This window comes from Martes martes (genome assembly GCF_963455335.1).
Source record: "Martes martes genome assembly, chromosome: 17".
In the NCBI taxonomy this organism is placed as follows: Eukaryota; Metazoa; Chordata; class Mammalia; order Carnivora; family Mustelidae; genus Martes; species Martes martes.
Window position 1 is genome coordinate 56,743,371 of NC_137905.1, and position 17,913 is coordinate 56,761,283.

At 45.9% G+C, this 17,913-nt stretch overlaps 1 protein-coding gene across 1 annotated transcript; it reads left to right on the top strand.

Moving 5' to 3' along the window:
* Positions 1-4,540: 4,540 nt before the first annotated feature.
* On the top strand, positions 4,541-8,349 carry NCR1 (natural cytotoxicity triggering receptor 1; the record flags this gene model as incomplete). The annotated part of the gene is made up of 7 exons (XM_080828626.1): positions 4,541-4,574; positions 4,658-4,693; positions 4,876-5,160; positions 6,658-6,936; positions 7,205-7,255; positions 7,997-8,044; positions 8,168-8,349. The coding sequence occupies 7 exons, from the start codon at positions 4,541-4,543 to the stop codon at positions 8,347-8,349; spliced, it is 915 nt and encodes a 304-aa protein (XP_080684752.1).
* Positions 8,350-17,913: the final 9,564 nt, after the last annotated feature.

The window sequence follows — 17,913 nt, forward strand, 5'->3', positions numbered from 1 at the left end:
TTCCTCTAAACCTCCAAAAACCATCAGAAGCTGTCAAGGCGAGAGAAAAGAAGTGAACAAACATAAAACCTCCAGAGAACAAAAGCCTGAAAAAACGGTTTCCTCAGAGCCCACCCCCTTGAGGGGGGCGGGAGGACTTAACTCAGGGAACACCATTGACTGAAAACCCACGTGGCAGGCCCCTCCCCCAGAAAACAAACCAGGAAAGAAAAAAAAAAAAAAAAAAGACTACAAGAGAACAACCACCACTACTTCATAGATACAACTTTTATTTTTAACTCATTCCCACTATTCTGGTTCATTTTTTTTTCTTTTTTTATATAGATAATTTTTTAACCTATTTACCATCACAGTGAGATGTCCAGTACATCAAATTCCATGATAAACTTCTAACCTGAACTTTTTGATACATACAACTGTGTTTTTCTTTTTTTTTTTTTTTGAGTATTCAGTAGTTTTTTTATTTATTTATTTTTTAATTTTTATTTATTTTCAGCGTAACAGTATTCATTGTTTTTTCACCACACCCAGTGCTCCATGCAATCCGTGCCCTCCCCAATACCCACCACCTGGTTCCCCCAACCTCCCACCCCCCGCCCCTTCAAAACCCTCGGGTTGTTTTTCAGAGTCCATAGTCTCTCATGGTTCATCTCCCCTTCCAATTTCCCTCAACTCCCTTCTCCTCTCCATCTACCCTTGTCCTCTATATTATTTGTTATGCTCCACAAATAACTGAAACCATATGATACTTTTGCTTTTCTATTTTTTAAATTTTTTTTTAATTTTTAGTTTAGTTTAGTCCAGTTTATTCCTTTTTTATTTTTATTTTCTAATATTCATATAGAGTTAAACTTCAAGGTAACCCCCTTTCTCCAATCAATGCTACCCCTATAGGTAAACCAATTTTTAATCCCCCTTTATCTTAGGAAAGTTGAGTCCTTTAACAAAGATATCAAGATACATCCAGGAAGAATCAAAATAACCTTCCTCGCCCACACTGAGAATCTATAACCACGCTCCCATCTTTTTCTTCCACCAGTGTTTCTGTGTATTTGTGTTTGTCCTGATAGTATATAAATCTTTTTTTGTTTTTTGATAGTATATAAATCTTATACTTGGAGTTCTTTTTGACAAGGTTCTTACTTCTTTTGCTTTTATATATATATATATATATATATATAAACAAAAAGACTGATAAAATTATATGACAAGATAAAAATATATAAATATATATATTAAAAATACATATATTTTATATATATTTATATATTTTTTCCTTGTCATATATATTATATATATGACATATATTATATATATAAATATATAATATATACAAATAAAATATACATAAATATAATATATATAAGTATATATTATATAAATATAAGTATAAATATATAAATAAATATATGTATTTATTTATATATTTATATATATTTTTCTCTTGTCATATAATTTTATCAGTCTTTTTGTTTGTCTGTTTTTGTTTGTATACTTCATAAATCTTACCTTGGGTCCCATTTGGGCTGAATCTTCTCTTTTATCTTCCTTTTTTTTCCTGTCTCTCTCTCTCTCTCTCTTTTTTCTTTTTCTTTTCTTTTTTCTCTCGTTTGGGTGGGGAATCCTGATTGCTCAGAAGCGTTCCAGGGTGTACCTTGACTGCACCACGGTCGATACATCCAGCTACATCTGTCCAGTCATCTCTCACCAAAATGACTAGGAGGAGGAATCTGCAACAGAAGAAAAATACAGAGGAAGGACGTTTTGTAACAGAGCTAGCGGCTATCAACATAGACAATAAAGTACAGACCCAACCCCAATTAGGGCCATGCCATAAAGATTCTAGCCTGATCCTTTCTGGTGCCAGGAGGCTGACTTGAATTCCAAGGATCTTCTCCAACTTTTAAAACAGTCTCACAGGAACATGTTATCAGGCAACCAGCCTCTTGAATAGACCCTCAAACTCTCTGAAGGGATAAGTAGCAGATCTTTCTCACCATACCAAGAGAACTACTTCTCTGCCCCTGGTCACTTTATCCCCAAAGGACAACCAGCTCTTTCCTGACGTAGGAACCCGCTCACTAGGAACCTTACCTTCATGCTATGAATGAGCTTTAGGCTGACAATGATGAGTAAATTAAGATGTATTATGGGAGAGAAGTGAGACAAGATGCCCTCTTGGCCCAGAGACACCTTGGTCATCTACAGGCAAGCCTGCCTCATTGTCTCCTTTGAACCACTGCCTTCCTCCTCCGTGGTTTGGTATCTACATGTTTCCATAGGTCAAATGTGATTTTAAAAACAAAAAACAAAGAAACATAAAACAAAACACAACAAAACCATAGCTTATAACCAGGTTTCTCACATGCATTGGGTGTGCCCTCTCTCTAGAAATGTGGTCAACATTAAAAAAACACCAGTGGGTGGCCTTGGGCCCTCACCCACTACTTCTTCTGCACCCATATTTCCTGTAAGCTTATTGAGGCTAAGTTTCCTAAATGATGCATACAGGAATTCAGCTGGAAGAAACCCCCTGCTGTATCCTTGGTGAGTCTTAATGGGGAGGACAAGACAGTACCAATCCAGTCTATGGCCCTTTATACTGGGAGAGCAGAGCTTCTGATTTTAGGTCTAAAATCTACTCCCAGGAGTAGATGCACAAGCTATGATCTCAATCAAAAGTGACCATCTCACTTGAGCTTTTCTTCTCCAGCCTGGTTTCTGAGAAAGATGCTATAGATACATGAGAACGATGCCCTCTCTCAAAATAGAAGGACATTCTGGTGGAGACCATCTAGACAGGTGGGGGGCGTGGGGAGGGTTGTTGGCTGGCTGGAGAAGAGGGGTTCTGGAATTTGGAGCCAAGGATTGGAGGCAACAAAAACGAATGGAATAGAAACCCTATCATTTGCAACAACAGAAATAAACCCACAGGGCATTCGCTAAGTGAGATAAGTCAGACACACAAGAACAAACACTAACAATACCATTAATACGAGGGCAAATCTGTCCTATATTTTGACTTAGGTGTTGGTTACATGACTATATACATTTATCAAAACTCATATAGAACTGAACAGGAAATGAGTGGGTTTTACTAAATGTAAATAAGAAAGCGGGTGGAATATATTCAACCACAAAATCAAGAAATAAGAACAAAGGTAACAGGTTGGGGGAGATTTCCTCATAGAATGTAAGGCAGAATATAAATTGGCATTATATTTCATTTTCAATAATTGTTTAGACCCTTTGAGGATAAAAAAACATTTTTTAAAGATTTTATTTATTTATTTGACAGACAGAGATCACAAGTAGGCAGAGAGGCAGGCAGAGAGAGAGGGGGAAGCAGGCTCCCTGCGGAGCAGAGAGCCCGATTCAGGGCTTGATCCCAAGACCCTGGGATCATGACCTGAGCCGAAGGCAGAGGCTTTAACCCACTGAGCCACCCAGACGCCCCTAAAAACACATTTTGAGTTTTACAATATATTCAAATAATTAAGATTTAATATTTAATTTCTGTTTTATAACAGACTAAAGGAATATACTTATGTAAGAAACAACATTTTGTTTCAAGTTCAATTTGTTGTTGTTATGTTTTTTTTTAATTATGTTACATTAGTTGCCATACAGTACATAATTGGTATTTGATGTCGTGTTCCATGATTCATTGTTTGCATATAACACCCTGTGTTCTGTGCAATACATGCCCTCCTTAATACCTATCACCAGGCTCACTCATCCCCCACTCCCTCCCCTTTAAAGCCCTCAGTTTCCTAGGGTCCATAGTGCCTCATGGTTCGTCTCCCCTCCAGTTCCCCCCCTTCATTTTTCCCTTCATTCTCCTAATGTCCTCCATGCTATTCCTTATGTTCCACAAATAAGTGAAACCATATGGTAATTGACTTTCTCTGTTTGACTTATTTCACTCAGTATAACCTCCTTCAGTCCCCTCCGTGTCAATGTAAATGGTGAGTATTCATCCTTTCTGATGGGTGAGTAATATTCCATTGTGTGTATGGACCACCTCTTCTTTATGCATTTTGTTGAAACATTGTAACAAATCCTTGGAAAAGATAGTGTTATCGTTTCATTCTGTTGAAGCCAACCCACTGACCCAAGCATATGCATACCAAACAAAGGGGAGCCAAGATTAAACACATATATTTAAAAATAATTCTAAGGTTTCTGCTCTGTACACTACCCTATCCCTTTCCTGGGCATAATGTCCACATTTCAAAATAGGTCAAATTTTGACCTATTAGAAGAGGACCCTAATATGAGTTTCAGGTGGGGCAGACAATTGTCAGAGGATCTGGTTAGAGCACAGAGATGATCAGATGTGTCATGGGGATCATGACCTGTCTTTATGCCTCGTGGTCAGAGGTAGAAGGAAGACTGTGAATCTTCTTGTAAGAAGTCCGTGTGAAAGCCCCATGGTGATTAGTGCTGGGCTTCACCCACCACATCCTGTGCACCTTCCTGCCCTACTGGACTCAGTCTCCACCCAGCTGCTCCACATTCGGCTGGTAGGATCAGTGCTATGACCTCTACACTCACTGCCCTGCTCTACCTCGGTGAGTTCTTGCACATGAGAGAGATGGCATCCAGGGGTCTGGGTGTGGATGGGGCAGCCTGTCTCACTGTTCCTATCTTCCAGGGCTGTTCCTGAGCCAGACCGTCAGCACCGAGAAGCGTGAGTCCGTCCCTCAGAGCCCCAGAGTCTCTCTACTAGACCCAGACGAAGTGTGCACGTAGGGGCCACCAGAGGAGAGAGCAGAGCCTCTGGCTTTCCAGGAAGTCTTGGTGCCAGCAACGGGTGGACATTTGGGTGGGAAGGGGCTATATCTGGAACTCCAACCTCTGATTCCCTTCCAGAGAATCTTTCAAAACCCATCATCTGGGCCAAGCCAGATTTCATGATTCCGAAGGGAAAGCAGGCGCTTATCTTCTGCCAGGGGACTCCTGAGGCTGTGAAGTACCAGCTGTATTTCGAGGGACACCTCTTTCTTCAGCAGAACCCAAAGCAACTTGGAAGGAGGAACATAGCCATGTTCCACATCCCAGCCATGACCCCACTCACTGCAGGGCAATACAAGTGCATTTACCGAAGCAAGAAGCTCTGGTCAAACCCTAGTGACCCTCTGGATCTGGTGGTCACAGGTAACTGTCCCATCCTCGGCCTGAATCCGGGGAGGGTCGTCATGTATTTATTAATCACCTTTGGTGTCATTCAGCCTCTCTTTGTGGTTGTCTGTGACCTAGAGGCAGATTGGTCATAGGTCAGGTTCTCCAGGTGAGAGGCCCTGAGATGGATGTGTGTGTGCATGGGGCCGGGGGGGGGGCTGGGGGGCATCCTCAAAAGTGACCCCGGTGATGAGGAGTGAGGGGAACTGGCCAGGCAAAAGGCAGGAGCTGACCACGGTGCAGTTTCAGCAGACACCTCAGCCGAGCAACGGAGTTCTGGACTTGGGATGGTCCTTCTGCATGGTCTCAAGATCTCAAGATGAGGCTAGGGGTTCTGTACCCACCAGTGTCAGCCCCTCCTGGGGAGGAGGTTCCATTCAAACATCCATGCTTTTGTGGCACTTGTACCCTAGCGGGGGGAAGACAGACCATGAGTCTAAGTCAGGACAAATCAGTCCATCATGGGCACCTGAGGAGTAAATGATATGGAAACAGACAGCGTGGAATGAGGTTGGGAGGGAAGGCAGTCTCAGGTACAGGGGTTGCCTTCAGCTGAGGGATGTGGCTCTCAAACTCAAGCAGGTATCACAATCATCTGGAAAACACGGATGTCTCTAGTGCTCCCAGGTTCATGAAAGCATTGTTCACAATAGCCAAAAGCTAGCAACAAGCCCAGTGTCTACTGACAAAGGAATGGATAAACAAAATGTGGTCTACCCACACGAGGGAATATTATTCAGCCTTACAAAGGAAGGAGACTCAAACACCTGTTATGTCATGGACAGACCTTGAGGGCATTATGCCAAGTGAGATAAGTCAGTCACAGAAGGACAAATACTGTAGGGGTCACTTCCATGTGGGACTTAGGATGGTCAAATTCGTAGAGACAGAAGGCAGAATGTGGGGTGCCAGGGGCTGAGGGATGGGGATGGAGAGAGGGCGCTAAGTAGCAGGGACAGTTTCAGTTCTGTAAGATGAAGAGAGTCCTGGAGATGGATGGTGGTGATGGTTGCATGACAATGTGAATGTAGTCAACACCACTGAATTGTCCCCATACAATTGGTTAAGATGGTAAATTTTATGTGTCATGTATGTCATAGCAATGGAAAACAATAACAATTTTTAAAACACAGTTGGCTGCCTTACCCCTGAGTTTCTGATGCAGTGGGTCTGGGGTGGATCCTGGGAATCTGCATTTCTAATAAGCTTCCAGCTCATGGTGATGTCACTGGCCCCAAGGATCTCTGTGAGAACTGTGAGAACCACTGATGTCAGGCAATCCTCACAGAGAGAAGGCTAGAGGAATGAGTGTCTCAGTCTTGAAGGGTGAGATCAGCGAGGGCGTGTCCATGACCAAAGCAGAGGAGACAGAGATTCTGGGGAGTGACATCCCAGTCTTAAGGCCAAGGAGGAAAGGACACATAGGAGGTGGGATAAAGACTCTCTTAAACTACCTGTCTCCTCCCCCTACAGAATTGTATGACACACCCACCCTCTCTGTCCATCCTGGGCCTGAGGTGACCTCTGGAGAGAACGTGAGCTTCTACTGTCGGCTAGGCACTGCAACAAACAAGTTCTTTCTGCTCAAGGAGGGAAGATCCCCTCACCCTCAGCACAGATACGGGAACACCCAGGTGGAGTTCCCCATAGGTCCTGTGACCACAGCCCACAGAGGGGTGTACAGATGTTTTGGCTCTTATAACAACCATGCATGGTCCTTCCCCAGTGAACCTGTGAAGCTCCAGGTCACAGGTGAGGAAACCCCCAGATTTCCCCCACGTCCTCTCCAGAACCCCAAGTGAACCCCAACCAGTGATGAGGAAGACAGCAAAGGGATGGGTGGGAAGAGGCAGCAGGCACCTCCCTGCAGTGCCCTCCCCCACATGCATTTTGGGGAGGCCCATCTGATTGTTCCTGAGGAAGAAGGCCAGAGGAACAAGGAGGGGGAAGACACAAGGACTCGGTGGGAAGACTGGAGGAAACCCAAAACCCTTATGGTTTTCTTTGTTTCCACTACTAGAAGATTTGGGGGACACCAACCTTGCACCCACAGAGCACACCTCTTTTTCTGGTGAGTAACAGTTACCGCTAAACTTGGGGGGGCGGTGATTCGAGCCTTCCAGTGACACTAAGAACATGTTGCTTTTGCGGCACTTGTATCCCAGTGGGAAACAGACCGTGAGTCAAAGTCAGAGAAATAAGCCCAGCATATAGCACAGGGGGAGCAAACAGTGGTATGGAGGAAAGACAGAGCAGAACAAATGGGGTCAGGGTGACCGAGAGGGCAGGTGGCAATATTAGAACTGTCTGAATCGGCCTCACAGCGGAGCGAATACCTGAAGAACTGAGGACATTCGTTCTGTGGCTACCTGAAAAAAGAACGTTCCAGAGAGAGGGAGTGGCCACTGCGTATGGCAGCGGGAGGGCGAGCCCCAGGAGTAATTCCCTGCACCGGGAGTGACCTTGCATGCGTGTTAGTGGGGATGGGGAGTGGGCTTAGAGCCTGGAAGAAAATGGGGAGACTGTGAGTCGTCCAACGTGTGAGGAAGAAGCCATGTTGACCGAGGTGATGAGGAAGCTGATGGCCAGAAGGAAAACGTGCCTGGCATGAGGTTCTGGAGCTGAATTCCCCGCAGGTTCACCTGTCCTTTGGGTCTTCTCACCAGACAGATGAAGCCACTAGGACCTGGAGGGTGGGGTGTGGACCTGGAAAAGCTGCACAAGGCCATGGGGTCCATCCTAGGAAGGAGAGGTGGCCTGGTGGCCAACGCTCTCTCTTTTTCTCACTGCTATACTTCCCTTTCATCCGCAGACCGTTGGGATCTTGACTCGGTAACCACAGAGGCAGAATTCCAGCAAGGTAGGCAAGCAGCAGGCGCTGCGGACTGTGAAGGAGTGTGATCTAGAATGGGGAGAGGGAGGGAGGCGGGGCGAGGTGTGTCCACCCATTCCTGCCAGTCATCAGTCTGTTCTCTGACCCCAGACCTTGCCCCCTGGGATCACACTGCCCAGAATCTCCTTCGGATCATTCTGGCTTTCCTGGTCCTGGTGGCACTCGTGTGGCTCCTGGCTGAAGACTGGCTTTGGAGGAAGAGGGCACAAGAGAAAGCTTCAAGTCAGGAACGCAGGAGAAGGTTCAGAACACAGAGACGCCTGAACGAATGACCAAGAGATGTGCTGGTCCCAGGTAGAGCTGAACGCTGGCCTTGACCCTGAGCTGAGCGAGCTCTGTGTTGTAGCCACGAAGGGGGGCTCCCTGCAGGACACTGAGGGACAGCTGCATGGAGCCTGGCAAATCTTCCAGGAGGAGTTGGGCAGGGTGGGACAAAAGAGCTAAATTTCCCTCCAGACAGACCCTCTTGTCTCTCCCGGGGTGTAAGCATTTTTGTGCCTGCCTGATGCGAACCAAAGTTTTAAGCACCCTGGTTTTCCCCCCAGAATGTCTCCTTTGTTAACAGCATGGCCACAGATATTTCCTTCCTGCTTTGGTCTTCATCCCTAGTTCTTCTTTCCGTTGCCGCAATATGTCATTCAAGATATTTAATAACCAGTACAGAAAAAAATAATAATAACCAGTGCAGAAAATAATAATAATGACCAGTACAGAAAATAATAATAATGACCAGTACAGAAAATAATAATGATAACCAGTACAGAAAATAATAATGATAACCAGTACAGAAAATAATAATAATAACCAGTACAGAAAATAATAATAATAACCAGTACAGAAAATAATAATAATAACCTGTACAGAATAGGCATTTATCAAAAGCAACAGGGGCCAGTGAGGCACCAACAGGTCAAAGGAGATACAGACTGTGAGCACACGTATGGCTGAATGTGTCCTGGCTGGGTCTCAGCCTTGCCCCAATCCCTCCGTCCTACACCACTGCAGGCTTCTGTCTTCCTTGCTTCTTTACCCAGACTTTGCCTTCTTCCTCGGGTCTCCCCCAAGAAAGCTCCCAAACCCTCCATCTCAACATCAGATATCACCTCCATGCTCCCAAAGCACCTTCTGTTCATCTATAACAGCCCCGGGACTCTAACATTGCATACATGTCCATTTTCCCATCTCTACTGTGAACGTGTGTGAATTAAGTCTGTGCTGGGTCTGATGACTGTGCTCACAGCTCCTGCCACTAAGAGAGCTCTCCAGAAATATATGTCAGGTCAGTCGGTACACAGATGGGGCAGTAGTGCAACTTAGCCCTTGAGACTCCTGACTATTGTCCTCGAAATGCTGTCTGGACCCTTTGTTCCTTGAGAACTTCTACTGGATCAACCCATTAGTATAACCACGATGTGGGTCCCTTCCCCCGTCAAGACTCCGATGCCTCACACAGCTCAAATCCATTCTCTAAATCTGAGTTTTCTGTTACGCATCAGAGAACATTAATTCCAACCTCAAAGGGGTGACATGCTTGTTTAACGAGATAAAGAATGTCAAGAAACCAGCATAGGCTCTGACCCATGGAAGTTAACCCAAAGCACGGCAGCTGTGACTATCCTGAGTACTACAGGGAACTGAAACCCATACCAGTTGCTACCTCAAAACCAGTGGGCCAGCACTGAACATCCTGCTTTCTGTTCTTCATCTGCTAGGTGTTCACGGACCAAGGACATCTGTTGATACTAAATCATAACGTTCTTTATCCCAAGACATGACGGACTTCTTCGGAGTGTGTTTATGACATCCCAGATTTTCCATATTCTAACCTGTGGTAGGAAACCTACAGTTTCAAGGCGGGGGGGGGGGGGGTGTAAGGTAGAAGGATTTTGGGTCTCCAGATGTAAGTGCAGGGGCCTGAGAGCCTCCTCAGAGAGGTGGGGGGGGTCTTTTCCACACAAGGCTGTTCCCCTCACTCAAAGTCTTCCAAAACTGGCCAACAGGAGTAGACCAGGTGGTTAAGTAGAACATTACTCTTCTTGAAATGTTAACCCAGTTTGTATTCCAGACAGCAAAATGAAGCATGGGGAGGGACGGAGGAGGGAAAGGCGGAGGAAGTACTGACCAATTGTTTGTCATGGAGATTTATTGGAAACACTCAAAAACACTTCCATTTATTTCTCAGTGGTTAGAACCTAATAGCTTGCCCCACTTGGATACAAGGGAGGCTAAGAAAGATAGCTTTTATTTCAGGCGTCTCTGTGATAAGATAAATAGTGGCATTCCTATGACCAATGGAGTGAGGACGGCCGTGACAGAGTTGTGATAGGCAGCAGCAGTCTCTTTGACAAGACCCTACTATGTGCTGGGCACTGGTGAAAGGACCACATCCCTGGGCTGATTGTCCAGGAGAGCAGATCTTCAAGAGAGTGAGTAAATGCAGTGAAAGGGTTTAAGTTGGGATCGAAGAACTACAGGATGATAGTGGAGCTTCTTTTATGCAAAACTCCATTCTGTAGAGACATTGAGGCGGGCATACAGATGAGGAATGGGGATGACGGTGGCAGGTGTCTGCACCCATTCACGCTGAGACTCACAGGCAGGACAGACGGTGAAAGCACGCCGTGTAAGTAGAGCTTTGAGCCTGGGTGGCGCCGGGTGCACCACGCCAAGCACAGCCAAGGAAGCCACATCTTAAATGCCCATTTCTTCCTTCAGGCTAAGGGAGCTCATTGAGCGTTTTGATCATGGCTGTAATAGGATGACTTGTGCACTGCATAAAGACCCTTCCAGTGACAGAGAGGAGGGAATACGCAGGAGAAAACAAAACCATGGAGAAACAGCACAGTTGAGAATGTCACCTGGTTTTGGAGTTGACAGCCAGGGGGTGACTGGTATTGATAACCCAGAGGGAGGTCCAGCGATGGGTGATGGGTCCTGGTCCTGAGACTGGTAATATTTGTTGGTTTTGTTATTTCTCAGGATTGCTTACGTTATTCTGGGCCCTTTAGATTTCAATATTAACTTTAAGATGTCAGTTGTCACGGAAGACCAGTCTGGGTTGTGCATGAAATTGTACTAAAGCCACAGATCAATTTAGGGGGGAATTATCATCTCTTCAATCTTTCAGTCCATAAAAGCTTGCACCCTAAATGTGTTATATTTCACTGTGTGTTTATATGTTCTCTGATTTCTTTAAATAATATCATGCAGTCCTCTATGTACAGAATGTGCACATCTTTTGTTAGATTTCCGTGAGATAGATCCTCCAGTTTTATCAGCCCCAGATAGATCCCTAGGTACGTGACTTTTATTTTGCAAGTGGTATCATTCTTTAAATAATTTTACCGCCATTGTTTGTGCTGGTGTTATAAAAATAAAACTGGATCTTGTTTACCGAATGTGTACTCAGTGGTCTTGCAGAGTTCACATCTTAATTTTAACAGTTTTAGATTATTTCTAGCTTTAAAAAATGCTCAGGATTTTTTTGTAAAATTGATTTCTTTTTTATTGTCTTACTATCCGGCTAGAACCTCTAGCACATTAATGGATAGCAAGAATCCTTTTCTTATTACCAATATTATGGGGAATATTTTTAATGTCTTACACTGAGTAAGCACATTGCTATAATTTTTTGTAGATATTCATTGTCCCAGTTAGAAAATACCTTTGAGTTACGAATGGGACCTCAAGGTTTAGAACACGGACAGGTATGTGGGGAAACCTTCATCCCCTCTACTCTTACTGGAGGTCCACGGCTGGTCCACGGCTCTGAAGACCAGTTTTCTGCTTTGTCTCTCACACTCAGGTGTCAGCCCACCAGGAGGTGGTTTCTCCCCCCACACACATTTCCGCTGAAGGTGTTTTTGTGATAAACATTTATGGCTTCCTAGAACTCACAGTGGATGCTTCTCAGCCTCGTCTCACCTTTGTGCCTGTGTTGGTTGTATGACCACTTCCTCCCTGAAACAGTCGGCTTCAGCTGGCCTCCTCCGCTCGTTTTCTGACTATCCTGCACTATCAGTTTTGCAGGGTTTCCACCACCAGAGCTTGTGGTTCCCATGGTAGACCTGCCTTTCTCTGGACACAAGCTGGGTAGATCTCATTTAATGCCATGGTTTCAATTTCTCTAAGACGGATGCCCAAGTCAAGTCCGTCTCTCTGAACCCTAGTTTTTTGGGATTTTTTTTTTTTTGGAACTTTGGATTATTTTATCAGGTTCTTCCAACCAACCTGGACTCATCATCCTCCTACCACCAAAGTTGTTCTTCTCATTTGGAAAACTCCCAGCTTTGCTCTCTTTTCTATACCTATGCTTGTGCTCTGATCACTGCCGGGAAGAAGTGCCGTACAAATTAGCAGGTAATGGAACATTTGTCATTTACATACTTGTGGGTAGAGATCGATATTTTTATTATTTCTTTTTTTTTTTTTAAAGATTTATTTATTTGACAGATTACAAGGAGGCAGAGAGAGGCAGGCAGAGAGAGAGAGGAGGAAGCAGGCTCCCTGCCGAGCAGAGAGCCCGATGCGGGACTCGATCCCAGGACCCCGGGATCATGACCTGAGCCGAAGGCAGAGGCTTTAACCCACTGAGCCACCCAGGCGCCCAGATATTTTTATTATTTCTCGTAACAACTGTCCCTTTGGCCATTTGCCTTTTGGAAGTTCAATCAGGTAAAGATCTTATATATAAATATTTTTAGGGGCACCTGGGTGGCTCAGTCAGTTAAGTGCCTGACTGGTTGTTGTTGTTTTTTAATTCAAGTTAGTTAATTCAAGCTAACGTGTAGTGTAGTATTGATTTCGGGAGAATTTAGTGGTTCATCACTTACATATAACCCCAAGTACTTATCCCAACACATGCCCTCCTTAATGCCCATCACCATATCAGCTCCGGACTTGATCTCAGGGCTGTGAGTTCAAGCCCTGCATTGGGCTCCATGCAGGGCATGGGATCTACAAAAATAAATAAACATTTTTAAAAGATTGTCTTTTTTTAAATTTATTTTAATGTTTTATTTTTCATTACGTCGAGTTAGCCAACATATAATACATCATAAGTTTTTTAAAATATATATAGTACATGTTATATATTGGAGGTATAATTTCCTCAGCTACATTCATATCACAGTGTTCTTCTGATATATGGTATCAACTGCAACTCACACTTTGATTTATGTGTCATTGTTGGTAAATGCCTTTGACCTCTCTTCCTCTATTCCATTTAAAAGACCTCAAAAACCCCAACACAAGGTCCTCAATCTTTCCACCAAACGTCTTTGTCTTTAGATTAGCTATTTCCTCACATACACGCATACATCATATGTCCACACTGTAATAGTTGTTTAACTTTACAATCAACTTAATGTAACTATTATGTACATCGTGGCTAGTGTGAAGCACTAGGACAGTCAGCTGCCTGCCAATCAGACACCCACTGGGACATCTCTGCTTGCACATCTATGTCTGAGACCCTCAAATGCAGTGTGTTAGGGGAGCCTCTGCACTCCTCTCTTCTGGGGCCAGATGATCTTGTATTGTGGGGGAATTGCCTCTCTCAGCTCAATTGCTGTAACAAAATACCATAGACTGGGTGGCTTAAACAACAGAAATTTATTTTCTCATAGTCCTGAGACTGGCAAGTCCAAGATCACGGTGCCCGACAATTCAGCTCCTCAATAAGGATTACTTCCTGCTGGGGAGATGGCCTTTCCTCAGTGCGGGCACAGATGCTGAAAAGACCACCAATCCTATAAGATCAGGAGCCCACCAGTACGGCCTCATTAAAACCTCATGATCCGGGACGCCTGGGTGGCTCAGTCAGTTAAGCCGATGGCTTCAGCTCAGGTCACGATCCCAAGGGTCCTGGGATTGAGTCCCCACATCAGGATCCTTGCTCAGCAGAGAGCCCGCTTCTCTCTCCACCTCTGCCTGCCAGTCTGCCTGCTTATGTGCATTCTCTCTCTCTCTGACAAATAAAATCTTAAAAAAAATAAATTATGATCCTTAAAAGCCCTAGAACCAAATACAGTCCCAGTAGCAAAGGCTTCAACCTATGCAACTGGGGGAGGGGGTTACAATTCAGTCTCTATCCAAGAGATGCCAAGTGCACCCCCTTAACCTTGACTCTGGATGTTGCTAAATGTCCCTTTGGAGATAAAATCACCCCTGGTTAAGAACCTCAGGCCTAGAAGGATATAAAGAGGGCACTGGGAGTAGTGAGTGGCATGAGGTGCGGCCTGGGGACAGCTGGTGACCATGTGAGCCCCTACCAACCCCCCAGGCAGAGGGAACAGGAAGGGAGGCCAAAGGGGGCGTGCTTGGGAAAATAGCGGTGTCCAGCATGGCTAGAGCGGGTGAGCTCCGGGAAGGGGGGTGACTGGGTCAGCAAGGCCAGGTTAGACATGAAACCTAATGCCAGTTCTCTAAAAAACAGAGATGTCTTACTCAGTGCTGAGTCTGGGGAATTGCCCTAGAATTGGAACCCTACATCTACTCCAAATTGAGGGGTGGAAGGTGGTTCTTGCTTTCTGGCAGAGAATCATCTCAGCCAGCACTTCTCAACCTCAGCACTACTGAGATTTGGGGCCAGACAATTGTTTGTGGTTGGAGCATTGCAGGATGTTTAACAGCATCTTGTCTCTACTCCTCGGACACCAGTAGCTCCCCCTCCCCCAGTGCTGACAACCAGAAATGTCTCTGGACATCACGGGGGTGGGAGAAGGATCACCCCACGCTGAGGACCACAGGGTCTGGGGAGAGATCCAGGAGGCTAGTCTAAGCGTCAGAGCTGGACGTCAGCAAGCTCTGAGGGAGAGACAGACAGACATGTCGAATGGGCTGTTGGGCAATGAATCTGCTGCAGAGTCCAGCCAGCCCTGCCCCTGCCGGTTCCAGTCACCCATCACCCATCATCGTCTTCTCCTGGTTCTGAGCTCTGTCCAGGGTCCTCTGTCTCTGCAGGAAGAAGGGTATTTCCCTAGTCTATCTGGACCCATCTCTGAGGTGTGCATTGTTGTGCCTGTCCTCTGGACACTGCAGATTTTTCTCTACCCAAGTGTGAGGGCTCCCCACTTGCTCTATCGTGGATTGTTCCACTTCTCCCCCCACCCCGGGTCTATGATGGATTGTTCCAGTTCTGGCTCCCCGCTGGGTCTATGGTGGATTGTTCCACTTCTGGTTCCCCCCCTCCCCTACCCCTCCCCCCCGTGGTAGATCGGTCCATTTCTGGCTCCCTGCTGGGTCTATGGTGGATTGTTCCACTTCTGGTTCCCCCCTGGATCTCTGGTGGATCCTTCCACTTCTGGTTCCCCCCTGAGTTTATGGTGGATCATTCCACTTCTGGTTCCCCCATGGGTCTATGGTGGATTGTTCCACTTCTGGTTCCCCCCTCCCCTACCGCCCCCCCCCGGTCTATGGTGGATCATTCCACTTCTGGTTCCCCCATGGGTCTATAGTGGATCGTTCCTCTTCTGGTTCCCCCCTCCCCTACCAAACCCCCCCCCCCCCCCGTCTATGGTGGATCGTTCCTCTTCTGGTTCCCCCCTGGATCTCTGGTGGATCCTTCCACTTCTGGTTCCCCCCACCTTGATCCACGATGGAATGTTCCACTCCTGGCTCCCCGGAGCCTGTCACGGATTGACCCCAACCACCTGCTCGCGATTGCAGACCGCGCACCTGCAGTCACGGAATCGGGAAGACCCGCGAGAGAAGGGCCGGCGAGTGTGCCTGGGAAGCCGGTTCCAGCACGGAGTCTTCCTGTATTCAGGGCTCCAGGCCATCTTCTATCCTGAGGCTTTTTATGGGAGAAGGAAGCTGAAAACCCCACATCTGTCTTCCCCAGCCACCCTCTGCTAACCAAGAAGAAGGTCAAGTAGGCATGAGGTGGGGGGCAAGATTCTCCGACTCGGGGCCCCTGGGCCTGGACACAGCGCTGGACGACAAGCCCAAGTAAGATCACCCACACCTGCAGGGATTCTGTCCCATCCTGGGCACAGGATGGCCCGGCACTTTCTTTCTGGACTCCCCAGGCTCAGCAGGGTAGGAGAGTTCAGGAGGCGCGATGGCCAGTCCCCAGCCCACGTGCACCGGCAGGGCTGAACTGGTAAGGGGCGATTGCGGTGGGGAGCGTCTCGTGGCGGCACAGATGTGGAGAGTGGGACCCACTAACCCCAGGGGGTTGAGGTCTCCGGCACCTGCCCTGTGGACGGTAGAGAGAAGGAAGGGTAGACTCCTCCCCCTAGGGGTTTTTTCCCCCAGCAGGGCGCAGTGGCCTGAAGACACAGGATCAGGCAGGAAGCCGTGCAGCTGTCCACCTGCTGTAGGGTGTTCAGCCCCAGAATGATGGAATTTTTTTAATCATCATTATTGACATATAGTTGGCCATGTTTCATTAGTTTCAGGTGTAAAGCATAATGATTCAATTCTACACACAATGCTCACCTTAAGTCTAGTCACCCTATGTTATTATGATATTATCGTTTATATTCACTATACTGTGCTTTTCTTCCCCATGACACGTATTTTATAACTGGAGGTTTGTACCTTTTAACCCCTTTCACCTATTTTTATTGATTTGATTGATTATTCCCCACACCCCTCCTCCCCTCTGGCAACCACCAGTTTGTTTTCTGTGTTGATGAGCCTGTTTCTGTTGTTTTGGGGTTTTTTTGTGGGGCTGTGGTGTGCCTTGTAGGATGGTCAGCAGCACCCTGGGTCTCTGTCCGCTAGAAGCAACGAGGTGCAGCCAAAAAAATCTGGGACAGTCACACACAGAGGGACAGAAAGTAGATTAGTGGGCATGTGGCTTCCCTTTGGGGTGAAGAACACATTCTGAAACTAGATACTGGGGATGTTTGCATAGTGTTGAATACACTCAGTGTGGCTAAACTTCAGACTTTAAAAAATTACAATGGTAAATTTGATGTTATGTGTGCTTTATCAGAGTAAAAAAAAAAAAAGTCTCTAGGTATTGCCAAGTGTCCTCTGGTTGAGGTCAAATTTTCTGTGGTAATGGATGCAGAGACTGTAGAGTTTCTTAATTTTAGCCCTACTGAAATTTCGAGCCAGACCATTCTTTGCTGTGGGTCTGTCCTGCATGTTGTAGATGTTTAGCACATCACTGGGCTCTGCCCATTAGATTCCAGGAACACCCCCTTGTTCTGACAAATATCTCCCAACATTGCCCAGTGTCCCATGGATGGCAAGTCACTCCTGCTGAGAACCACTAAGACTCTGTGCTGTTTTGCCCCCAAATCCCTAAGACCTTTTAATTTCTGCACAAAGGGAGCTAGACTTTACCACCTGATGAACATTGGCTTCAAGTCCATGCTTCCTAGATGCTATGTCTTATCAAACCATTGAACCCTCTCATTAGGTCCCCTTATTTATTGATAGGTAAAATGATAGGAACTTTGGGGGCTGGGGGACTCCTGCGGAGTTTCAACACACATGTATTTTAATTTTTTCATTATGTTCCATTAGCATATAGTACATTATGAGTTTTTGATGTAGTGCTCAACAATTCATTAGTTGCATATAACACCCAAAGCTTATCACAACCCGTGTCCTCCTAAATACAGACGTGTATTTTAAATACCCAATATCCAAATAAGGTCTGACCCAGACATTCTTAACCACAACCCACTGCCTGTATGTTTGTATCTTTTTTTTAATGCTTTGTATCCACATAAAGACCTCAGCCCCACCTCCGAGAACCTGATCCCTTCCCCTGAGCCATACTCAGTTCCTTCACCGCACACCTTCCTGAAATCCTCACCTGTCCACATCCTGGCAAACAGGGTCATCCAAAAACCCAGCAAGCCTATATTCCCTGA